Genomic DNA, 27815 nt, shown 5'->3' with positions numbered 1-27815 from the left:
AATTTTTTATTTATAACTTTAGTTGTAGTTTTAGTTTTTAATCTTTTCCCTTTTTTAGCTTTATCTAGTTTTGTTTAAGGTAGTTTTATTTTTATATTCTTGATATATGTAAAAAAAAAAGTAAATAATTCTGAATATGAGTACGTACAAGAAATGTAAGAGTAGGACAAATGGACAGTGTTATGAAATAAGCGATCAAGCGACAATTAGTTGAAATGGAGAAAATGAGCTTGAAAGATTTGAAATTTGAATCAGTTATTGTAAGTTCATTTTTAAAACAAAAAAGTTAATTTTGACATTGAACCTATAAAAGTGTTCAATTTAAATAAATTGTAAAACGAAATATACTTTTCTTAATGGTGTACATTTCATTTATATTTCAACTATTACTTTTCTCTGAAAGTATTAGGTCGTTGTTGTTCTAAAAATTGTGCAGAAAATTTATTCATTTCTTCATTTCTACTTTTTAACTCAGAAGAAAGGCACCATTTCAGTCTCGGACTATTGGTGCTCTCACTGCGTTCGAAACTACCTCGACAGAAATAGGTGACTTTCATCCCTTGGTTAACAATCTACTATTGCCACTCATGTGGATAAAATGAAACTTCCTCATCAGTTTTGAGAGAATAAAGAGCGTATTTACGAGCTGCTGTGATGAAAACTAAATTACAGCAAGATAAAGGTGTCCATCATAAAATGCCAACATGAAATGTCTAACCGGCGTATCGCAAAAAAATGATACAAAGTTTAGGAGCTGTAATTAGTTTTAGGTTAATTGATTCTATTGTGAAACTATAATGAAGCCGTTTGTATTTAAGTTACATACATGAAAGTGTGCTGGCATATGCTATGAATATATGTGTAGTGTAGATGAGTTAAGTACAATAATTACAATTTACATGATTAATATACCTAACACAATTAAATCAATTAACATGAGATTGATCAAAAGTCCTTGAGAGGAAAGGGGATGAATGTTTCACCATACAAACGTAATCCTCGTCTTTCCCTTTGGATATTAAAATCGTAGAAAATATTATATGCAACTTATTACTTGAAACGGTAAAAGTAAAACCAGTTTTGCCGCATACGACCATATAGAATATGAAGTATCAGCATGAGCGCCGCATTTTTAGATTTTATTGTTTAAAATCATAGGACCTTATTACACAAATACACAGACTAAACCCCACAGTAAGCTCAAGAAGGTTTGTGTTGTGGGTACTCAGAGAACGATATATGTATATATAACACACAAATACTTAAATACATAGATAACACCCATGACTTAGGAACAAATATCTGTGATCACACAAATAAATGCCCTTACCAGGATTCGAATCCGGGACCATCAGCTTCATAGGCAGGTTCACTACCCACTAAGCCACACCGGTCGTCATTTTATCCTTTTTAAAGTTGATAGTACCTATAACCTTAGTTACGAGTAGATCAAGACCAAAGAAACAAACCAAATTACCTCCATCCGTAAATGAGATCGGGATTTCGGCCTGTATCTAGAAATTATTGTTGGCCCTGATTTGAACACGCTCTCATAAATATTTAACCCAACGTTCTTAGAGGGCAAACCAAAGGTCTAAGGTAAATGATGAGATTATTTGTATGCCATTTACCCTTGTAAATAAATTCTTGTGTATCTACATTTACCTTTTATTTTCTACACTACATATTACTAAAAAGGAAACTCTTATTTAATTTAAACTGGAAACCTAAAATTTGTGGCTCTGTGAGCTGTAGATCTCGCGTTAAACTTAGGAAATGTAAAAGTGAAAAATACTTAGTTCGTTGAGTCGTTATCACAGTAAACTCACAATGGTGGTAAGTGCAATAGACGCTCCTATATGCCAATTTCCGTATTTAAAAAATTCCCAAGAAATGGATCGACAAAAAAAAAATCATGAAATCTGGACATAAAATTTCACGAGAATCGGTTAAGAATTGCAACCTGTGGAGGAGAACATCCGGACAAACGAAAGCAAAATGCCCGAGTCAAAACGGAGGCCTTCCCTGAAGCTTCGGTCAACTATTGCCGAATTAGGATGTCTAAATAAGTTTTTGGCAAAAATTATTTTTGGTACAAGCTTTTATCGGTGACTGTACTTTTTTTCCACAGGCAACTAATACTCATCGAGACAATTCTAAAAACCCCAAACACAATTAGGTTGCTTTGTTTTATCACAGAGTTCCTATAGCTACCTCCTGTCTCCATCATCAGATCAGCTTGATGGTACCATAATATTGCATTGTCACCCGATTGACATATGTATGCAAATTTTCAGCTTCGACGGAAACCGGGAAGTGGGTCAAATTTAACTTGCAACATTTGTCCCATACATACTAACAGGGCAAGTTAAATAAAAGCTTGTAAAATAAGTTCTGTATTGCAAAAATATTATTAAAAATTGGCAGCCGTTTAATAATCATCGTGTTATTTCTGCGACAACAACAATTTATAAGGAAAATAAGTGTCCTTCCTAACGTCAAACGTAGAGTCGCTATCATACTCGTAACATATGTCGCCTAATTTGTAGTCTGTACGAAAAATAGGAGTCGTAGAATATAAGGGAACCATTACATTCTACGTATGTCTCTTCTCTTCTAACCAACTACAATCTTAATTTAAATACCCATGCTTTGATTGGCATTTTTTGTGTGATGAACACAGATATTTGTTCCTGAGTCATGGGTATTTTCTATGTATATAAGTATCTATTTATCGATATACGTATGTATATCGTCTCCTAGTACCCACAGTACAAGCTTTGCTTACTTTGGGGCTAGGTCGATCTGTGTCAGATTGTCTTTAATTTTTTTTACATAAATATTTATTTTTGTATTTACGTAACTTATTTACCAACCGCCTGTCATGTGGTAGACATATAGTAGACCGCAGATTGATAAAAAATTTGTGACAAATTTAACGCTTGTTTCACTGTTAAAAATATTTTATCCCGCTGTTTTTAATTCGTGCTGCTCAAAGGTCTGGAATAAATATTTTTATCACGGCTGTGAATAACGCGATATAGGAAGTAGATTGCAGAATTTGTTTACTATACCAAAGGCCACTTTATCATTTAAATCTAGTTTAGTTTTGCTTTAGTTTATTTAGATACTTTTTCACGGTCTACATTCTCTAATTTTGCTGGCTATTGCAGAAAAATAAAACACTAGTTATACACCTGAGCATAATAAAACAACTAAAATGTAATTATTTTCTTTGATACTTTATTTCTACCAAGTGGTTTAAACACGCAAATCCGAATAAAAATATAATATAATCAGAAATAACTAAGTAAAAATTAACTAGAACTACAAAAAAGAAAATTAATAACTATAAATAAAACTATGCTAAAACTAAATTATAGCTACCTTAACTAAACTAAAACTACTATATAAAACTAAAAATCTAAATCTAAAATGGGCCCCCTTGGCAAGGTACCGAGGATGCTGGCAGCATTTCCTCGCTGGATCGCTATGCTCAAGCGTTGGGCGAGGAAGCTGCCAGCTCTCTTATTATTGCTTAAAATTATTGCTAAGTTATAATAACAATCAAAAACACAATTAGTTTGCTCCTGTCTTCATCATCAGATTAGCTCCATGTAATCATAATATTGCATTGTCATCCGATTTACATATGTATGTAAGTTTTCAGCTCAATCGAGAATAGGAAAGTTGGTCAAATTTAGTTTCCAAGAGTTGAACCACACTAACAGGGCAAATTAAATAACAGCTTTAAAAATACATCCTTCTATAGGAAACAGGTGCCTACTAGAAGAGGTTTATTTTGCTAAAATGTTTTCTAAATACGTACTCCAGGCGAAATATCCACAACTCCAAGATTGTCGGCAGATCAAAGCGTTTTTAAGAGTCCCCGGCAAGCTCGGCCGAATTTCATTTTCCCATACAAACGGAGTTTCATTCTCATTTTAAAACTACATGTTGGATTGTAATGAAACTTTCCACATTCAATGACATGAGGTATATCTAGTCCTGTAATTAGTTTATATAGCTCCAGTTTATAAAACAAATCAAAATAGAGCAAAAACAAGTTTTGTATGAAAAACTATTTTTTTTTTAACTATGGTATCTGTTATTACCTAGCTTTTAAGTGTTTTTTTTTTCCTGTCTATTTTTTACAGTATGGTACAAAAACGATTATTAACTTACTTACTTATTACCGGACTAGATAAACCTTATCTTATTGTATGTACAAAATTTCAGAGCTGTAGTGTATTGACGTTTCGAGCGCTTACGTCATGGTGACGTCACTGACAGTTACGGCCAGTCGAGGGTAGACCGGCGAGCAGTGCGTTTGTATCACGGGATGTAACGTGTTGCCGAACCGTGGGAAATACATTATACACCGTGTTTTTTTTGATTTGCTTTAATTTCGAGGGTGCACTCCTGAGCTTAAATTAAGTAACTTTCTCAAAGACACCGATATTCTAATTACCTCCATTTCGGAGATAATCAATCATTAATTTTTATCTTATAAGGCCCTTACGAGCGTGTACACTTGCCTTAGGGCCTGTTTACTTATTGATTAGTATTTAGTGCGAGTTCATACATTTACTACTAAACGTAAGTACTATCTCGGACGATCGACGTTCGAAATGACATTGATATGTCACAGTTTTCAATTGTTTGGTTGAGTTAAATGTAATGCCCGTGTTACAACAACGCTATATGCAACATTTAGTTACTTTTTATAAAAATAAAAATGGTAAAAAAATAACAAAAAAAATTTTTTTTCTTGCAAATTAACTATGCCATTTAGTTTCCTTAAACGTACTTACCAATACCCCGAAGTTAACGCAATTCAATAAAAACACGGTGTATAGTGTGATTTACTGGGGTAAATAAAGTACATTACATGTGGCGACGAGGAAAATAAAAAAAACGAAAAGAGGAAAGGGAAGACAAGTTGGTCGATCTCTATTAATTAGCATGTTTTGTCAGTGTGCAAAAAAAAATGGTTTAAAATAGAATCCACTGTTTCAAACAAGTGATGAGTGTGAGATTAGGTGTACCACTCGTGGTTAAAAAAAATATTTCCATTCGGAAACGCCATCTAGCAGTAATCCCTAAGATCCCGATCTTGAAGTGTTGAAAGTTGCAATTATAATTGTAGGTTTTAAAGCCGAATATGCGACTAACAACTATGCAATCTACCTACAAATAAAAAAAGTAATTTCAAAGGCAGCCAGTGTTAATAGCACTGTTTAAAGCTAGCCTGCCAGACATCAACACTACAAGAGCAATCTATCCAGTCGTTTAAAATGAGAGCGTCACTAACGTTTGTATGGAGAACCGAGTTTGCCGGGGACCCTTAATCCTTAATGAAAGCATGTATGCCAAAGATTACCGTTGCATAAATTTGTTTGAAGAAAAGCCTGACAAATGCCTTCTTTTGTGCCCCCTATAATCCAGAAAATGTACATCGAGTGAGATTTTAATCTCGCCCCAAGATCTTAAATAAAAGCACGGCGTTTCTTTGAAAACAACATATGTCATAATTTACTCGATTTCTAAACTCAACCTTAAGTTATTTCTGATAAAGAGTATTTTTAAAGAGTTAGTTAAACGGATTGAGTATATTTGCACATTTTTGTAGAAATGATTGATCCAACCATATTTATGGGAGACGGAATATAATAATTATGTTTCAGCTGTTTTTGCATGTAAAGTTTAAATGTTTGCATTACAATGCAATCTATTCCCGCCATTTCCATATTTATATAAATTATCAATACACTTTATAAAACAAAGTCCCCCGCCGCATCTGTCTGTATGTTTATTTGCAATAAACTCAAAAACTACTTAACGGATTTTCATACCATTTTCACTTATCAATATATAGAGTATTTCCTGAGGAAAGATTAGGTGCATAATTTGTTAACCCGTACGGTTTACTAATTTTCTATATATAATCAAACGGTAGATGACGAGATTACTACGCCTCTGAGCCCTAACATATAAAGGATGTATAAAAAACAATTGTAGAGGATTGAGAACAGAACATATTGTTCAATATTATTTTTCTTAAAATAAAACCTTCAAATCAAACGCAAACGAAGCTCAAATAAGAAGCTATGTGCATCGCAAATTTTTATCACCGCATGGGACCATACTTCAAGCTATTTTTAGCTTATGCGGGGTATGGAAATCTAATTTTCAGGTTTTCTTGCAAAGTGTTCCTGTTATGCCCATCCATCATAAACTATTTCAATATTAAGGCTCAGGAGTTGATACATAGTATGTTAACGGCACCAGTCATGGGACATTTAAGAGAAAATTTGGAGTATTTTGATATTTTCTCTTCACCTGTAAAATTTCTACCACTTTATGCGTTAAAAGTTTAATGTTCTATTCATCCTTTATGTTTTCAATGTAGTGAAAGATACATGAAAGATACTGCAATTGGTTTCAGTATTATAAACAAATCATAACTATGTTTTTTTTTTGCTTCAGTCATGGGATGTATGGTGCCATTAATTTTAAAACAAAGGAAAATCAATGAAACATCAAAATTACGCAGCTCTATGGCTCTTGTTTATGGTAAAATGTTGCCAGTGTTTAAAAACAGATAATAAATACTTGTTTTACAGGATTTGCCTATACCATCCCATTACTGGTGCCTGTTCCATTATAGGGGTGTTTACTATAAGAGCGTATTCACATTGTGCGATTCGATATTGGAAACCGGATACGATCACCAATAATAAAAAATCTCAGTGTAGGATTCCGTACCGTTCCGTCATAATATGGTAAACGTGGCCCAATAATAAGTATCATGTACACTACAAGCGTAAGGGAGTACTTTCGCAGCGCTTTGTACGTCGTTTAACTTAGAAGAGAAGATATTTTGCAATAACTGCAAAACGGCTGGACCGATCATGTTCGCTATAGTTTGCATTGAAAGTATTAAAAAAGCTTTTGTTTTTCGATTGTTTTACCCGCCTCATAGTTCAAAAGGTAGAGGGGGGGGGGGGGGGGGAGGAAACATTTTTTTCGTTCGGGTGTAATAGAAATTGTTATATCCATTGAACAGACGTATCCAACGATACCCCTCACAATGGGTTAAAACGAATAAAAAAAAGTTTTGTATGGGAGATACCCTAAAAAAAATTCTGAACTTTTTATTTTACAGTTCTGTTACCATGTTTGATTTATGTACTTATGCTAAATTGCAGCTTTCTAGCACTAACGATCACGGAGCAAAGCCGCGAACTACTTAGTTGACTACAGAAACCTAAAAAGTATAAAATGCCTATTTAAATGTATGTGTGTTTTGTTCAGAAGAAAGCGGTAATGCGAAAATATAAGAATTTCATGCAGTAGGGCACTCTCTACTCTAGCAGCTTTTTTCTTCACGGGATATCGGATCAGACAATATGAAAACGCTCTTAAAGTAATTTTGTTGAATGCGATATCTATATTATTTTTATTTTTTTAAATTTATATATGTATATACTTTTTTATATCTTTTATTTGTCAACATTTTACTACACATTAAATCAGTACCTAAGTGATTCACATACCAATATTACATGAGCTACAACCGTTTTATTCTATTTTATTAAGTAACATGAGTCATAAAATGAAAATCTAGATCCTTTTAGGTCATAAAACATTACAGTAACATGTTAATTATCTGGCAGTGTTCCAATTTCTACATCGTAGACGAAATGCGTCACGAGGCTAAACTATTCATTGTTTATGAATTATTACATATTTGATCCCAGTTGGTATAGGTAGTCAACGGGGTCGCGACACTGAGACGATGAAATTAAATTAATAACAAAGATAAAAATCTTCATGTAAGTATAACTAAAACCAGGCGAATTGCGCTAGTCAGGAAAGATTGTCTTTCCTTAAAACATTACCTTTTAAAACATATTTAAAACCAGGACTATCGTGAATTTATTTTGTTACCTTTATTTCCGATGTTTGATATTTTGACCACGACCAGTAAAACTTGCGTCGAATCGTCAGAAATAAAGGTAACAAATAATTTAGTTATAAATATGTGGAACGCGAAAGTATTAAATGTTAAATTACATTACCTAAAAATAATTCAGACAGTTGAACCTAAGGTTTTTTTTGTGTTGAAATCTAACTTTATTCATTTAGTTACTTGTATTTGAGAAAGCACTTTTATCCCAACGGACGCATTTACCCCCATTGACCTTACCTACTTACCGAACGTAAGCAAGTTAATGCAATATTAGTTTTTGCCTAAGACTTCGCCTTTTGTATCTATTTGCATACAAATTTCCAACCTCAATATCCCCACCTATAAGCTCTACGTTACGTTACTCTAGTTAAATCCCCCAAACCCAAACAAAACTAACATAAAAACCAAACATTGTAAAAAGACCTGCCAAGTTTAATGAAAAATTGGAACGTGAGCTTCGCTACTTCTATAAATATTCTTACACATGTCGGTTTATTTAAGTCCTAATTTATAAATTTTATCATTGGTTACATCAGTGGTTAATAAATTTTCTTTTTTGTCAAGTCATTATCTTTTATTCATACAAATAATGCATTAGATTCGATGATTAATGTATCTGTGTATACCCGGCGACATCGCGACAGTGGTATCCGCTTGATACAAAGCTCTGACGTCTATTGTGGTTCACCGTACAGTAAGTCTAAACAATATTGCAGATTTAACTAAAGATTAAACGTTGCGAGAAGCTACACTCTCCTCTTCAATGTTTGTTGGCTTAACGTCTTGTCTGCGAATGACCGAAGTTTTTTTTTTTTTTAATCTTTACAGCATAAAAGAGGTTTGAATAGAACAGCTTTAGAGCGTTTTCACATTCTCCGATCCAATATCGCATGTCGGACATGACCACTAATAATGAAATTTAAAAAGTGCCTTTTTATATGTATTTATCATTTTAGTAATAATTATTGTTCAAAATAAAGCGTTAATACAAAAATAAAACGACTTATTGAAATAGGGCATTTTCTTGCAGTTGTATTTTTCCAAGGTTCTTCCGACATCCGAGATCGGATTGGACAGTGTGAAATCAAATACAGAATTAATCAAAAATTGTCAACCAGGATTAAAATATCTGTTACATTTTGCTTTAATTTCTTAAACAAGTAACAGTTCCTTAATTTCCTTATCCAACCATCGTCCTTGTATTTAATTGCAAACAATTTATCAACTTTCCTCTTTAATTACTTCAAACAGAATTGACGAAACACAATTCAGCGTTAGCCTTCAGTCGATTTTCAGATCTCTAAAGCGCATCAAATGAATTTGAATCTGGCAAATTCAGAATAGCAAATGAAAACCGTGCTTGAATATTAGACCCAATATCTATTGTGATAAGGCACACATTAACGGATTTAGTTTTCAACCACAAAACTGACAAACAAATGGAGCGAATTTTGGATGAGGATTTCCTAAATGTCAAAATTACCTAGTTCAACTTGATGCAGCAACGCGATGATTATATTTTCATGGTATGTCTGTGTTTTTTGTCTTTTTTCTTGACAAATAGCGTCCAATGCGCGAGCTAAGCGTTTCCGTTTTGGCTTGGGTATATTTCTTATGTATATCTGTCCAGCTGTTCTCCTCTACAGGTTGCATTTCTCAATTTTTCTATTGATTCTTTCGAAATATTGTGAGTTCAATAATAATATCGATCTTCTTTATATTGAGGAAATATTTATTTAGAAGGTTCAAAATGGTGGTGCTATGGGTATCGAGAAGTTTATAGGTAAAAGAGCCACTAGATTTAAACGAAGTAATTTGATGGTTAGCTATAATCAAAGATACATTGATTGAGTAAGATGTGTAAAATCTAAAACAATTTCGTATTTCAATGTTCTTCGAATTTGACAGGTAAACGAGATGACGCTGTACAGCTCCATAGATACATATGCGGTAACTCTGTAAAAGTTGACGTTTGACAATTCAGTGATCGCAAAACATATGGCGCAGTACAACGCCATCTGTTTTGGATGTCAAATAAGATGCACGTTTTTTTTCTTAGATTATACCTATTACAATCAATTAATTCTCTTTGCTATAATTAAATAAATACATGAAACAGGTTCTAAAAACCAGGAGTATTATAATTGCACTTCTCGTTCATCATATGACTAGAGGGCCTACCGCGAACCACGCTCGACGTGTTGCCTCCTTGTCACACTTACGTACGAATTAACAAGTGCGACAGAGAGGTAACACGTCGAAAATGGTGGCGGTAGGCTCTCTGATAAGGAGACATAGTTATCTGGCCCGATTTATATTTTGTTGACGATTTTGTTTTTCGTTAAATTTGGGTAATATTTAGCTGGTTTGAAGAATTTGGGATAGAAAAAATGTATGTAATTTCGTAACTCAGTGGAAGATTTTATAGAACATACGGTGAAATTTTCGCTTCTTATTGTAGAGAATACTTAGTGAACTAAACTAAATTTTATGGAAATTTACAGGTACGAATAAGTACAATTACTATCTTACCTGGACCGTAGCTCATTCGATATGCGATGCAGAAAATATGAATGAATTAAGACTTACATTGATAGCCTAGAATAGCTTTTACAATAGTACTAGTTCAGATATTGTCTCCAAGTCGGGCTCTGTCGTGTCCGGGTCTTTGTCTCACTGCAAGTCAGTATTGTGCCGATGTAACCCTAGAAACAGGTTGATCCTATTCCCCGATAGATGGCGTAGTACCGATAGCACGATTTCCACAACCGCCGCGCTTTAAGAATTGACGCTTATGTTATTTTTGATTACCTCATTTACCAGATATTTAAAAATCAAACTGTTTGACTTTCTTCAAATCTTCAATCAGAGGGTTCACAGAAAACAAATCTTGCTATTCTTGTTATTCACTCGTTTCCTCGAGTAGATACTTTTCACACTCCTATACATTTCATCTTCATTTCGTTACGCAGATGAGTTTCATTTGCATAATATCCAAAGAAAAGAACGCATTTTTATTTATTCTTGTTTCGTTTAAAAGATTCTAATAAGTGTTTAAGGAAAGCTTTCCAAGAAGAGACTTCCGGATAAAATGTATTTTGTGTATCTATTTAAAAAACTGTCATGTCTTTCTGAGAATGAATACATCAAGCTTAGTATAAAATTTACAGGATAATTACGTAGGTGATAATGATGAGTACAAAGGCTACTTAAAAGGTTAATGTAAGTTTAACTCAACACTGTTTTTTAACATTATATAGTTTGTAATATAATGAAATATTGGTTTTTTCTTCTATTATTTTGATATAATTTTGTAATAATGCGAATCATTGATATTAACTGAACACTGGATGTTATATTTTTAAATCAGATTTTGCTATAGGCGAACTAAAAAAATCGGCCAAGTATGAGTCCTCGCAAAGGAAGGGTTCCGTACCATTATCTATAAAAACGGTCACCCATCCAAGTACTGACCCCGCCCGAAGTTGCTTCACTTCGGTGATTCGATGAGAACCTCGAGATTGGAAAGAAATATTTATTTTATTCTGTTTTTTAGTATTTGTTGTTATAGTGGCAACAGAATTTCAACTGGCTAACTATCACGGTTCATGAGATACAAGCTGGTGACAGACGGACGGACGGACAGACCGACGGACGAACGAACAGCGGAGTCTCAGTAAAGGGTCCCGTTTGACCCTTTGGGTACGGAACCCTAAAAAGGGCATTTTGTAGAAAAAATTGTCTACCTCGCGGCATCTAAACTAGATATATGACTTACTTATGACTCTTTCTTTAAAAAATAATTAAAATAAAACATCAAAATAAGGAAAGATGAAGGGTATGAAATTGGCATATATAGAGTTGTGTCGTTCTCGAGAACGAGATAGAAATATTTCCTAAGGCAAACATTTTTAAACTAGAACATTTCCCAACATAAAACGTTCTCGAGAAAGACACAATTCTAGACATATGAATGAAGGATATTCGGCATGATCGGGGGTCGATAGCACAGTTGGTGGAGCTGCGGGCCTACTGAGCGACACGCAGTAGGGTGGTTCAAAAATATAAAGTTATGAAAATTCCTTTCCACACGGGTTTTTTTTAATTCCAATATACGTAAAATTATCCATATCAAAATTTAGAGCAATTAAACATCAACAACATTCAACAAAAGTATGAGGAAGTGCAAATCACAAAATCAAAGCGACCACTAAATCATTAGCAAATGAGTTCAAATTTCGAACATAGATTACTATTCTATAATACAATAAAGGGAGCTTTGTGTAGATAAAATCATCATACAAAGTTGGACCAAACTAACATGCAGGGCAATTTCGTAAAAATAATATCGTTTTCAGGCAGCTCTTCTAAATATAAAAATATAATTACGCCAAGTTATACTAGACCAGGGCGTGTAGCCAACGTGCCAATCGTTAAAAAAATAAAAATAAATAAATAAATAAATCATTTATTCTGATAAAAAAAACCCTGATTTTACAATTTTGTTTTCTTCTGCCAAACTGTAAAACAGTTTGTTGGCAGAGGGAACTCCCTTAAATACAGATGGGTTAGCTTATTGCCTAGTTAATTAATAAGTAAGTACGGTACATCTTATAGCTTATTGTGGTGGTAATTTAATTTTGTTTAATAGAAACGTTTTCAATTTAAATTTAAACATCCTAAATGATTTACATTCCCTTATATCATACGGTATTTCATCATACAATTTGGGGACCAGATACTTTCTACTTCTTTTCCCATAATAATTATTACAGTACATATGGGGCTACTTTATAGCACTAGTGCGAGAAGTAGCATATTACGTTACTGTGTCGAACATTTAAAGGGCCATATGTACTGTAAAACGTTGTACGATACATGTGCGAATAGGTAATTCGCAACTCGTGTCGATTTAAAACACTCCCTTCGGTCGTGTTTTAATTTATCGCCACTCGTTTCGAATTTCCTATTTTTCGCACTTGTATCGTAATGTACTATTACGGCACGACGGAACCTCTAACATTTTTTTACTTATTGTTCTTGTTAATCTAGGGCGATTAATATAGTTTTTAAATTCATCTTTATTGAACTGCTCTAATGCCAGCAACATCCCTACTTCCTCATGCACCGGCAACATACGGCAGCATACGGCAACGCTCCGTAGCGAACGAAACGCAACTGTCACTGTCGCACTAATATGAAAGAGTGATAAAGAGAGATGACTACGCTACGCCACAGAGGGTTAACGGTGCACGTTGGATACGCCGCCAGTTATTGTTTTTGAAATCGACTGCACGTGTAAGTTTATCGGACAAAATCTTGACACGTCATTTGTTTACTCGATAAAACCAGCTACGTGTAAGTTTCTGAAGTCCAATTTGGTTCTAGAAAATATTCGCATAACATATTCAGTCAAACGAGCATTCCACGGGCTGTCCCGTATGGACGCATTTTATTTCCTGTGTTGCGAACTTGCGACTTTTTTTCGGCGTTTATAGCAAGCGATTATTTTTCTGTGCATATTTTTGACCATTAGTCACAGAAAAGGAAACTCTTGTACCTGCAAATCTTTAGAAAATTCGCGTTTGTACAGGATAACGGTAGACAATTTCAAGGGATGGACAGAAGAACATGGCGAAACTAAGTATAAGGGTGTCTAGGTGACTACGAAACCCTAAAAACCACCTAACCACCACCCAGTACTAAACATTATTTTAAAATATTTTACCTATAATTCAGTTTTTTAAACTTACAGCTAAAACTATGATCAATATAACCATGAGAACCTCTATTCAAAATCAATAGAAAATTACTTACATATATTTTTTTAAGCAATATCTTAATCCAAGTAATAATAGTTCAACGTAATCCATCAACTATTTATGACGTTTCAAATGACACAATAAACACATTAAAGTGCCTTTTATGAGATCGTCATCTATAGATGTCAATGTCAGTCTGCCAAGTTCAGCCTTTATTCTTGATGGATTTTTGAGTTATTCGCTATACAGGGTGATTCATGAGACGTGATCAGGACTAACAATCACACAATCAGTAAATGTTAATGAACCGTTCATCATCATATTTAAGTAAAACAATCTCGATTTATTTCTGTTATTTAACTTTTTGGGAAGGACAAATTTGATAATCTACAATCATGGACACCCTACAACACTTAATTAAGAAAGATAAAACCTCTTTAACCGTTATGACAGCAGTTTGATTATGTAGAAAACAAAATATCACACTTGAATGAGATACGATTTTTCAAAAGTAACCAGACTCCGATGACATTCAATTTGTCACTTGTTATGGATAAAACAAAGAGGGTGACCATAGATGGCGTAAATATATTAAAAAAAATTTTTGAACACTAAAAAATAAAAGAACGTTAATCTCACAAATACTGGTATGAAACAGTTGCTTATAACTTACTGAATGCTCAAGCTTGATCCTGCTCACGTCTCCTGAATCACGCTGTAGAGAAGCGATATCAAACCATGAAATTATCGCAATCGTAACCTGTACAGTGAGCTGAGAAATTGCATGGAAAAATTATGAATGAATTCATTGATAAAGTCGCCATGCACTTTTGCAGCTGATGGTACCACGCGACCAAAACGTCGTAAGCTTGAGTTGAATTGCCCTACTATATTTATTATCCTATTATTAAAACGAGCCCATTGTGTCCCACTGTCCCACGGCAAAGGCCTCCCCCCTCTCCTTCCATTTTATCCTATTATTTTTATTTATTAACTAATAACAGGTAATATAAACAATACCGTCAATTGGCAGCTTGCCCATCAGAAGGCTGGTAGCATTGCCAGTTTTATCGCAATGCTGATCCGCTAGTCACACTTCAATTCCACTAACGAGCGGCTATATTCGTTGAAGACCCTTTCCCTCCAGGGCCCCAGAGTCTCAACCCCAAACGGCTCTAGTATGCAACCACCACCAATATTTATTTATTAGTACTTGCGTCGCGTCGACTTGAACCCTGTATAGTACAATGTGTAGTCTATATATGATTCAACAATGTAAGATGAAATACGCGTACTTAATCAAACCTATCTAACCGTATAATCTGGACAAGATTAAATATCTACCCACATGCCGTCCACTCGTTACGTGCCTGAAATGTCAGTAAGCTGTATCGGGATTCGTCATACGAGTTGAAGAATTCAATTCCTGCATAGGACCGCACATATTTGGGCTGCTGGGTAACTGTTGTGAGTTAAGAGTCGGATTCAATTTGTGCTATTTTAAGAAATCCTTTTAACTTTGATCTAATATCTATGTAATACTTTTTAGATACATCACACACGAGCTGGATATTGTCTATGGCACTGTTTAACGACCCGAATTTGATACCAGAATGGAAATTATAAATATTTTTAAACCATTCATTATTTAATATATTCAGATGACTATGTATTCTCAAAGACAATATACATAATGGATATATACAGAGGATTAATATAACTAGCTTAAATCTAAAAGAGGCCCTTGAGGCATTGTACCAAGGGTGCTGGCGGCGTTTGCTCGTTGTATCGCAATACTGATACGTTGTGCGAGGAAGCCCCCAGCTCTTTGGTCACCAGTTACGTCAACAACGTCAGGTTTCTGCAGAAAAAATAGACATTAGGAAGGTCATCTTATCTAATATGTATATTTTTATCGGTTTATAAACATTATGTTTCTATATTATATATCTGAAGCAATGAAGAAGGGTCAAAAGATATCCATTATTTGGGAAATCTTTACCTATACAGTTTACTTAAGAACACAAAGTTACCCCATCGTGCACCAAATTAATGAATGAACCAAAAAAAGAGATTAGATAATGACCAACTTAGCATTTCGAAATATATCTATATTTAGTTTTGTTTACCTTTGTATAGGTATATACATAATAACGTAGAAATATAATCTATGCAGCTCAACGAAGTCCCCCGTCCTGTCTGTCTATATGTATGTTCGCGATTTAGTAAATATATTGCCTACTTACGCTCAGTATCTCCATCATTTACCTATTTAAGTACTATTTTTATCTGACTGTAGATAAAATATTGTATATTTATTCTCAGAGAGTTTCATGCTGAAACTACAAACAAATATACAACACATGAAACTATCATGTCCAAGCCCTAGAAGTTACAAGCCTTAATAAAGACATGTTAATATATTTAGAGACATATAAAAACCAGTCGGCAAATTGCGTGTATAGGCCTTGTAACTTTTGTGAAAGGGCTTTTGCAGAGCAGGTAAATTGTATGATAGCATAGAGAATTATATAAATATAGAGTGCTCACTTTATACATCGGTGTTCTTACCAAAACACTTATTATTTTCGTAGTCGATATCTAGCGTTAAGTCGCGGATTTATTAGTACCTACTGCTACATGACAATAGATGTCGCGACGAACGAAGTATAATGCTCATTAATTTGCAGCTAATATTATAACCAGATTAATCGAGACTCTATTTTCAACTCCTTCTGCTTGTAATATTAGCTGTAAATTGTTGAGCAATACACTTTTTGTCAGTCGCGACACTGGTGACATCTAGTGTCAAGTAGCAACACTGATAAATCCACTACTTGACGCTAGATGTCAAATTGTCTACTACAAAAATAATAATCGTTTTGGTAAGAAAACGAATGTATAGAATGAGCACTCTATGCTTACTTATTTCTCTATGGTGATAGCAAAAGACTAAGCCGAGAACATTCTCAATTGCAATATAGGGACTGACTGGCAACGTTGCTGGTAAAAGAACTTCTTGGCATTAATGATACCTAGAGGCCTACTCGGATTGTAATAACAGGTTTTTATTACTGATATGATCTATCAGTATCAAAAGTGACGTTTCTGTTGGAAGAAATGTCACTTTTGCCAGTGACAGACGATATACATACTTATATAGATAAATTCGTACTTAGATACATAGATAACATGCATAACTCGGGAACATAACATAATTCAAGATGAACTCATAAATAAATGCTCTAAAGAGGATTCGAATCAGGTACCTCCTACTTCGTATATCGTAGGCAGGAGCAGCATGATTAACATTCGCAATCACTTGGCATCTTAAAAACTGCTGCAATGCGTCGCACTATCTAGTTCAGCGGTGGCAGCACGGTTGCATTTTCACCACTTGTCACTATGCCTGTCACTTTCGCACGGATCTCTTTGTTTGACATAATTATTGAAAGTCATAATGTAATGATTGTCAGATTATCATTAGTCATAATTCTGAAACCGTTGACTTTTCAGGATTTTCATAAGGGTATCCTATAGATAGGTTAAGTTAGGTTTGTTTTATGGCAATCCTGATAAGTAACGCGTTTCTGAGAAAAACCAAATTATGACTAACGAAAATGCGGACTTGAAACTTTATGGGAAACAATAGAGACCCACTTTCGCACTTACGTACTTGTTAGAACGAGACAGGTATGGTGACAGGCGAAAAAAAATGCGACCGTACTATAGCCGCAGCTGTTATAAACCTCTAAGTTAAACGTAGGTATATTCAAATAATGTGTAGAACCCTATGAAGCCGATGGTCCCGGGTTTAAATCATGGTAAGGGCACTTATTTGTTTGATGAGCACGGATATTTGTTCCTGAGTCATGTTTTCTATATATTTAAGCATTCATTCATATTAAAACTTACCAAGTACACAAACTAAAGGTAACAAATTTGGTTCAAATCGCCGTCAATGGGCAAGGTGCCCAGAAGGCGGGTGTTTCCCCGCAGTATGGCGATACTTATGCGCTGCGCGAAATAGTGGCTAGTCCTCTGTTCGCCCGAGGCCTCTATTAGGCGCGCCGACAAATCTTTATAAATCCAAGATTTTGATTGTTTGTTTATTTCTTTATTTTTATGTTATTAAATAAGTATTCATATTTATATATTATATATATCGTTGTCTAAGTACCCACAACACAAGCTTTATTGAGCTTACTGTAAACTTAGTCAATTTGTGTAATAATGACTTAAAGATTTATTTATTTTTGTCTATGGTAGTATGATAATGTACTCCGGTGCCGGCAAGTCTGGCGTTACAACCTTGGCATTAAACTCGTGTAATACAAAACGTTTTATTATCTCTTGAATTTTGCCATTTCATTCTTACGCTAGGATATATATTACTAAATGGGGAATATTTAGGAAGGTAGGTACATTATAGATTTAAAAAAAAATGTTGCTGTTAAAAGTAAAATGCATAGGGGAAACACTGAATGCCAAATTAACTGTTTTTTTTATAGTCATGTTTTTTTTTTCAAATTACAAGTTATAGCATTGATCATAATTATGATACGTTTAATTAATCCTGCTTCGCCACCTTACCTTTCCGAAAGGTTTAGTTATTTAGCTGCTGGTAGTGGTCATCGCCTTCGATCAAGCACCAATCTTTTACTCACGATTCCTTCCAATACGACGCGCACATACAAGAAATCCTTTACTGTCCATGCCGTCAAGTTATGGAACGAGATTCCGGTGTCCGTGAGGCAATCCCAATCTGTAGCATCACTCAAGGAGAAGCTTAAAAAATTGTGGCTTTCCGATACTTTGGTTACGACTTCCTAGTTCCATTGAGTACTTCTACTTTTTAATTTCCTTTAGTTTTCTGGTTCGAATTCATATTTATTTATATTATATATTGAATATTTATTCATTTTTATTTATATATATATGTATGCATTATTTTATGGTTATTTTTCTATCTATGTATATTTGTATAAATGTGTATTCAAAACGTGCATTTCATTAATTTCAGTGATTGTACACTTTTGTTTGTGTTTGTCATTCATTCACCGTTACTTCTGTTTTACTCATTTCCTCAAAGGTTAACTGGAAGAGATCCCATACAGGGATAAGTTCGCCTTTGTTGTATTTAATTTACTCTGTAACTGTGTTTTTCGTGTTTTTATTTCTATGTACAATAAAGTATATACATACATACATACATACGTTTTTTCTTTTATTAATATATGTTAAAAAGGCACAAGCAAATAAACATATTACACATATGCTTCCTTGATTTTATTATTGCTTAAATGAAGGAAAATTTAATTAAAACTGTGAAGTTCTTTTAAACATTCTCTTGAGCTCATATTTTGTTTGTAGATGACTCAATGCCAAGCAAAGCCTATTGCAATAAAAGCTATAAATATTAAAAGTTCAAAGAAGTACGGCTTAATCCTGAGTTCCAAGAGGTTAATCATTATTTTCATTGCAATACATAAAAAAATAATTATTCCTACGTTAAGCCTGAAATAGGCATAGAGAAAACGTAATCGGAGAAATAGGTACCGTAAAGTTACATAACTATAGTCCTCTATTAAAACAGTGGTCCGATATTTAAATATGATTATTGACGGGCCTAAATGTATATATTTTTTCTTTTTTTTTATTGTGGAACGTATCACCGTTCGGTTTGGTTGGACCGGCAATCCAAAGATGTTGGGTTCGATTCCCACGTTGCCCAGAGTTGATCATCGTTGATGTTTTAATTGTGATGTGAAAAATATTTATTGACAATAACAATATACATAATGGATATATACATATGATTACTATAACTAGCTTATATCTAAAATAGGCCCTTGAGGCATTGTACCAAGGATGCTGGCGGCATTTCCTCGTTGTATCGCAATACTGATACGTTGTGCGAGGAAGCCGGCAGCTCTTCGGTCACCAGTTACGTCAACCAGACGTTTCGCGATTTCTCCAAAAAACTTGTGCGCGCTGGGACCCCATGGACCTAGAGTTTCAACGCCATTGTGATCGACATTTGTATATGTAATTTATAAATTGACGGGCCTATTTAAATAAATATCATTTATTTTCAGGCAACTGAGACCCATATATAGACCTAAAAATCATTACCTACATGATTTTCGATCTTAAATAAAGAAGAATAAAGAATATATTTATTTCAAGAATTTGGCATTACAAGAACACCAGTACATTGATCCCCACACTAGGCTCAGCCTGTAACGTGGGAATCTCAGAGAATATATATTATTGCTATATGACATTCACAAAATAATTTCAAACAGCATAAAAGCTAAGATATCCCATAGATTTGTTCGTGATATAGGTACAACTGGCTAAAAGTAGGATGTAAACACGCACGTCAATTTTACCGGATGGACACTAAATGGAAGTCGTAATAAATTCAAACCATTCAAACTGATGCGGACGTTATTGCCGGAAGTGGTCAGATAAATACGCGGATCTGATATGATATAATATACAGATATGAGAACTAACTAGGTACACAAGTACTTGAATTAACGTGTTTAGAAAATATAAATAGCTTTACGGAAAAAGATTTTTTTTTGGTACACACTTTTATTTTCACAAGCAACTCGTAAAGACAAATTTAAAAACCCGAATCACAATTAGTTTGCGTTTTTTTATCTCCGAGTTCCCATGGCCACCTGAAGTCTCCATCATCAGCTCCATGTCATCATAATCCATGTGATCCGATTTACACATAGGTATATGCGAAATTCGAGCTCAATCGGAAATCGGGAAGTGGGTCAAATTTAGCTTCCAAGATTTGACCCACGCTAAGTAACATACATACTAATAGCGCAAAGCACGAAATTAATGCTTTCATTCTTTCTTTCATTGATAAACTCGTACCGTATGTTAAAAATAAGATCTTTTACTTCAGACTTCGGTCCATACAATGTTAAGCTAACTAAGGGCTTATGTTAAGCTAACTAAAAAAGTAATAGCTACACTATTTTATAAATTAAGTAAAGATAAAGAAGTCTTAAGATACATTACTATATATATAGTAATAGGTAACTGTAACTAATAGTAGAACCTTAATTATGTAGGTATGTAAAATAACATAAATCCATACAAAGATCTTTATTTAGTCGTGAATACGTAAACATCAATGAATAATCGCCGGGAAATGCTTTGCAACGTGTTGAGTCAATTGTTTTACTGTTTATCCAAAATAGTGCGAGAAACACGTGCCATGTAAATAGGTTTACAAACAAAGCAAATAATTAGTGATTACACGTCAGGCGTTCAGTTGGATTGGTCCTTAATTTAATTTCAATTCATACTAAAACAGTACAGGAGCAACATATGATCGTACGCTCACGACTCCTACTGACAATAGAGAGCTTATCTTGAAGGAGGCCAGGATAACGCTAGGTAGAAGAAGACCAATCTTAAGAGAGGATTATCACAAAAGTGAAAATTACTCACTTGACTCGAGAATCACGAAAATACACTTTCAAGGAAGATAAGGTGCTTGCAAGAGTAGACTTTAACCAAAACCTTAAAAAGGTTCAAGTTGGCTTGATAGAAAACACGAAAACATCTCATTTTTGGTCATCCATTAAATATACGAGTATCATATATTTATTAGGAGGAAGGGGGTCAAGAAAATGTGACATGTTGTGGCAAGGGGAGGGGGCAGTCACGAACAATTTGACGTCACTTTAACTACAGAAGTAACCGAAAAATATAATTATTTGTATTCGCTGAACAGTTAAATACCATGTTTTTGGAATGATATTCGTTTCTATTCGTTTAAATTTTCTTTTTTAATTACTACTAATCAGTTTTGGGTTTGCCAAATGTGACCAGGGGGCCTCCCCCCTCCATTTCACACTGTCAAAAAACCTAGAAATTTGTATGACGTAATTAATGGATGACAACTTTGCCTACCTATGTAACAATTCGATATAAAAACTATAATTTTGCGTTGGCCCCTTCTTAAAATAGATGATGTATGTATATTTGTATACTGCATTTTTCATTAAAACAAATACAAAAACAATACAAGTAATTTTATTGCAGTGTTTCTGACCAATGCAGATCTTTGAAAATTAAAGCGGGTGGTTGATAATATCTTCTAGTACATTTATTCTTTTAAAGAGCAAAGGATGCTCACTTCACTGCCTTCATATTTCTGATGTTATAATTGCAACTACTTTAATTATTAAAATTAAAACGAAGCATCTAACTATTTTAATAAAACAGAACAGAGTCAAAGGTTCCAAGTAAACTACTGGAGAAAGAGATTAAAAAGAGAGACAACAAGGAAAATGTTTAAAAGTAGTTTGCAGGGTCAGACAAGTAAGTAACTAGTTTCAACGACAAGCAAATGCATGCTGAACAGTCTAGATAGGATTTTGCTGGCTACTTACGTGTTTTTAAATTCTCATTTAAATGTAAAGGAAATTTGTAAGACTATCAGATTTTTGCTAAAGTTTGTGACTGGGTTATTCTTTCCACGGCACTACATGGGTTTGCACTACTTGAAAAATGCAATTTTCTTTTATTTAAATGTTTCGGTTCACATTTAAACACTTTTGTGTTGTAGTTTAGGTCGGTCGGCATGTAGCTCTAGTGGTTTTCAAAGTCTAATTTATAATGAAATAATTAATGCCATTGCCATTAACAGTGTAAAGTTTGTTTACTACGAATCTTACCTATTAAATCTGACAAATAAGGAAGGATTGAGCTTTTTTTAATTTTACCTATAAAATTACATTATAATTAAACTGTCAGATTTAAACTCCTCACGAGTGCGGTGCCGACTGTATATGAAGATTAACAATGTTGTAAACAAATGCGAATTCGTCATCCGTCAACATGGGCATCCTAGGGAGCCACGAGTTGGCATTCTACTGGATTAGACATAATATTTAGGGTGTCTCCCATCGTGGGGTTTTAAATGCTGGTCTCAATTCTACTCCCAACATTGTGCTACTTTTATTATGAGACCAACCCCGAAATCGCAAATATTGGCTCCTAAAAAATTATGGGCCCCTAAAAATATTGGTCCCATAGTAAAAGCAGCTCGATTTAGCAAGTAGAATTGAGCCCTGCATTTAAAGCCCTATGGTGGGAGACATAATGTTTATTTCATTTCAGTGTATATAATAATTATGAGTACATAAAAACTAGATGTTATTGTCTGTGTTTCCATAGAGCGGCTGGAGAGCGTCGGAAGAGTCCGTCAGAGCTAACTCTGCACCCCTCAATATTGATTCTAACTATTTATGTTAATTTATTAATTTCATTTTTGTTATTTTTCAATGCTTAGATTTGACATTATATTTTCACGCTTGCTTGCAAGCAAAATACACATTGTACCTGAATATTTCTAACACCTTTTGTTACTGTATTTTTGCAAATAAATAAATGATTGATTGATTGATAGGACGGTGTCATTGATATTTTCATACAAAAATTACATTTAATTTATGATAATGAGTAATGACACTTTGTCATAACAAGTGCCATGCAACTGTACTGACTTCCAACTCTAGTAGATAAAATAAATCGAGTTGGTTTGAAGGCCGTCCCGCTTTGTAGACGAATAATACCTACAATAACTACTGCATCGCTGAACGATTATTTTTATAATTATAAGTGGAATGAGCTTCCTCAGATCTTCAATTCTTGTTAAAACAATTAACTCTTTGAGTTTGAATGCATTAACCATTAATTGAACTGTCAAACGCAATGAATCTTACAAACGTTACAGCATTGGTAAAACGCATTCTTAGATCTGAAGGTTCTGACTGTGCTGAGGCTAAGGAAAGCTTCATATAAAAGGCAGGAAAGGGGGAAGGGCGTAAACGTAAACATTTATACACGTTGGTGGTTGTGGATTTTATAATACGAAAACCAAATAAATATAAAACGTGAATTAAAATCTAAAAATTAAACTGCTCGGTGGTCCACCATCACTGATTTTAAGTGGAGACTAGAGTTTACTTTATATTTAACATTTCACAGCATAAGTATTGAACAATCAAATTAGGTTAAATCTAAAACTGGTCAACAACTAAAGACTGTGGCCGTACATTCCTGTTTAAATAGGTAAACTACGATCAGGTATCGTAGCTATCTCGGCTCGGAACTCATTGTATTCTATTGTAGCACGGGCAGGTTTCCGCAACTTTACGACTAGCGCCTATTTTGCGTGAAGGAGGTGGAGGGTAGGCTAGTCCAACCAGCCCAACTCTTCAAGGAATCCTATCAAACATTTGATGTTGAGCAGGATCTCGGAGAAACCGAGATGTTTTGCCCTGTATGGAGCCACTCCGCTGCATTTCAATACCACATGAGAGGCTATTCTGTCTCCTTGCAACCTCGCCATAGGGGACCGTTTGTATCTCCTGAATTAAAAATATCTCTGTTTCTACTGTTTTGTTAATACAGGATACGTATTTGCTATATGTGTTACTTGATTTGATGTGTTGTCTGAATAAATGGTTTCTATACTATTCTATTCTAAATAGTCCGGAACTTATTTGTATTCGTAGTTTTCCTGTCCAGCGAAGCAGTGTCAATTCCCGTCCAACTCCTCCCATTATCCATCCCAACTCTTGTACTACTTAGCGAATCTAAGCAAGGAACGTTGTTGCAGGCCACAGCCATGAAGACTGGCTACCGCAACCTGCTGGCGATGACGGTGATGTGCCTGATGATGGGCGCCGCCGCCAATCCGGCCCGGAGGTCGCAGGACATCGAGGCCAGGCGTCGGAGTGCGGTGGACCGGAGTCTGATCAGGTGAGCACCATTTGTAGATACGAAGTTATTGATTATAGAAGAAAAGAATATGTCTAAGAAAAAATTGTGCCGCCGAATTGGCAACCGAACTGGACGGAGCCATTTGTTTTGTTGTAAGAGAATTGTTAAACGTCAACTTTTATTTCAGTAACCAGAGCTAGCGCATAATGTAGAGTCACGGACTTTAATTGTTGAACCATTTAGGGTTTACTTTTCATTGGACATTTAATACCGTTAGTATTGACAACCAAATTAGCTGGAACCCTAATGGATCAACATGGATTCTTTCTTAGTCTTTATTAACTTTTTGGTAGATAGTAAGATTGAGCAAATATAGAAATTAGAACAATACACTAGGTATAAAAAAGAATCCAACATCAAAGAAGGTTCATAGATTTCAAAGTCAGCAAAAAAACTCCGATAAAGGAATGTGACTTAATTACGGCATCACATACACATTGACTCATACCTCCTAACTTAAGCTTAGTAATAAATCGTGTTGGTATTTCATAAAGAGAAATACGTGAACAAGATAAGTAGATGGAACGACTAAAGTGTAAACATATCTTTTGCGTTGCTTTGAAGCATGTGCAACCTGTAGGGCGTGGCAATTCTCTACTTAAATACCGACACAGTTTACAGTTTACAGTTTGACAACTTAAATACCTAAACATTACCTAGGGTTAAGAATCACTTATGTACCCTAGCCAGATGACTTAGCTCTGTAGTAGGTACCTAAATATATTTGGAGCCGAATTGAGGTTATATAGATACTTATAGTTTTGACCTGTATCGAAAGACTCACGTACCGGATCCTAATCGATAAAATACAGACGTTGTATCCCTGTAATACCTAGGATTAAATAATAAAGTAACGTAGACAGTAAGTTGCTGCTGTAGAACGAAACAACAGTCTGATAGATTAATACATCCCTTGACGGATATTTTCACTAGTATATTCTGTGAACGTTGCATGCCCCAAAAATTCTACAAGCCAATTCAGCATACGTTTGTAGTTAATAGTTCCCATTTAGTTGCCTTTTAGCCAATATTTAAAATGCACGCTGCATGTTAAGGCTTATTTCTAAATTGAGCGGTTTACTAACTCCACAGGTTCGGCAGATCGTACCCGGCAGAACCATCCGCGGCAGACATCCGAGAGCTACTGCAACGTCCCGTACGACGAGGCACCAGCTTCCTACGCCTCGGCAGATCTCAACCCTTAACCATGAATTCTGACGACCTTATATCCCTCTTAAGGTCTTACGAGGAATACGAAGAACCAGCCAAGAGGGGAACCACCTTCATGAGACTCGGAAGAAGCCCGCAGTTCATGAGGCTGGGCAGGTCTGGTGAGAAGCCTGAAGAAACTGGTGTGTACCATGAAAGGAAAAGCAGGGCTCGAGACCAGTTCTTGAGGCTTGGGAGGGACAGCGAGGAATTTAACGAGGTTGATGAGGAAGATGAGGAGAGCAGAAAGAAGAGGGACGCATGCCAAGAGTGTCAGGCGTAATCGTGTTGTGGTTCATGGCTTGAGATTTCTTGCACTAATTGTTTTACATTTTAATTTTCTTAATCTGAAATAGGTAATGGAGTAAAAAAATAAGGTAACTTAAAATAAATTATGGGTCCATTCTGCTGGTCCATTATCTGCAATTTACATACCTAGTTTTTTATGTACGAATAAATATTTAAATGTAAAAATGACTTGGCTACACCTACCAAATGAGCCCAATTTTAAATTATTATTACTTACCGTTCTATCGTCTGTTCTGTAAAATTTGTGCTACTGTAAGATTTTGCGTGAAATTTCAAGCCATCATGTCTCTTACCAACATCCTAATGGTTGTCTAAGAAAATGAATTTCCCTGGCTATTCGATGTTTTAAGACGCTATGGTGCATTGATGTAACAAATTTTGAAAACCTAATACGTATTTTTAAACAATTAAACACTATTTACATGTAACTATGATATTATTGTATATTTAGGTTAACGTTTCTAAAATAGATACCTAAAGGTAGTTTTTGTGATCTCAACTTTGCATTTGAAAATTTATAAAGTACCTAAAGCATAATGCGCTTATATATTATATATTAAATTCTTTATAACTATACTTACCCGCAGTATTACATTGTATTCGTATTCTTTCTAAAATAAATATACAATGTGTATTTTTGATATAACTGCAAACTTAAACTAGACGTAGGTTTTAGTGCAATAAAAAAATTCTGATAGATTTTTTAATTTAGCATTTTTGAAAACTTTTGGAGCGGCAGTGTATTTCGTATATTATAGTCGTTTTGAGAGTTGTGACGTCGCGACATTAAATGCCACGTTTTGAGTTAAAACAAAGTAGTGGTACATTGCTTACTGAATTATTTTATATGGAAAAAAAAGTCGTCTGTTATTTTATAAAACCTATGAAAGTGTGTCCATTAAAGCGTAAACTACCGGTTATGCGGTTTTATTAAAAATACATGCTTTATATTTGCTATGAAATAAATCTCTCTTATTTGAAACTATATTTGCAACAGTATAATTACTAATTTAACTGAAAAACGAGCATTTCAGAAAAGTGTTGATTACGTTTCTTATATTTTTAACACTTCTGATAAAGCTAAGAGGCCGATAATTGGCGTGATAACATTTGATGACTTAGTTGTAAATTTAACGGTATATGTATGTATAATACAGATTTCTGCAGTTTATTAAGGTAACTGTCATACATTTCACGTTCCCGACAAAGTATACCTTTTGTGAAAGCCCCAAAACATGGATTAAGCAATTTTTAAATATAGACTGTTATAATGTTTTTAGTATCTGAAAGTATCTAAAACTAAAAATAAGGCTGGGCAAATTTTAGTTCTAGATATTTTCCCAATAGATTAACTTATAAATACTAAATGTATAATTCAAAACAAGAATGTTAATTACTTAGATAATGAACAAAATGCAGACTTTATTATATGATTAATTGTTGTAAAACTAAATAAATGCAATGAAAGTGTAAAGTAATTGTGTTACAGTTTATTTCATTTTATTTGTAAATAAAACAGTATTATATTTAAATTTTTTGATTAATTGGTTGTTCCATCTATTTCAAAAGCCTTTTATGTTAACCGAAAACCAAATTTGTAACTAGATATTTTAATTTATAACAAATCAATATGAGTTTCAGGTAGGTCCACAGTAGGTCCAATTTCAAAGGTTTCTATGGTAACTTGTGTTATATCACCGGTAAATAAAAAACAATTCAAGCTTTAAAATTGA

The 27815-nt window shown here is 34.4% G+C and overlaps 1 protein-coding gene across 2 annotated transcripts in view; it reads left to right on the top strand.

Moving 5' to 3' along the window:
- LOC133525031 (FMRFamide-related peptides-like) overlaps positions 1 to 27560 on the top strand; it is a 45435-nt gene extending 17875 nt beyond the window's left edge. The window contains exons 2-3 of one of the 2 annotated variants that reach the window (XM_061861230.1): positions 24401 to 24543; positions 25666 to 27560. In XM_061861230.1, coding sequence (XP_061717214.1) covers positions 24410 to 24543; positions 25666 to 26056 — 525 coding nt within the window. In that variant the 5' untranslated portion in view covers positions 24401 to 24409 and the 3' untranslated portion in view covers positions 26057 to 27560. Of the gene's footprint in view, positions 1 to 24400; positions 24544 to 25656 lie in introns of both variants that reach the window. The other variant, XM_061861229.1, reaches the window with a different exon arrangement.
- Positions 27561 to 27815: the final 255 nt, after the last annotated feature.

Source organism: Cydia pomonella, chromosome 14, assembly GCF_033807575.1.
Source record: "Cydia pomonella isolate Wapato2018A chromosome 14, ilCydPomo1, whole genome shotgun sequence".
NCBI classification, from domain to species: domain Eukaryota; kingdom Metazoa; phylum Arthropoda; class Insecta; order Lepidoptera; family Tortricidae; genus Cydia; species Cydia pomonella.
This window is presented reverse-complemented; position numbering and strand designations above follow the sequence as displayed.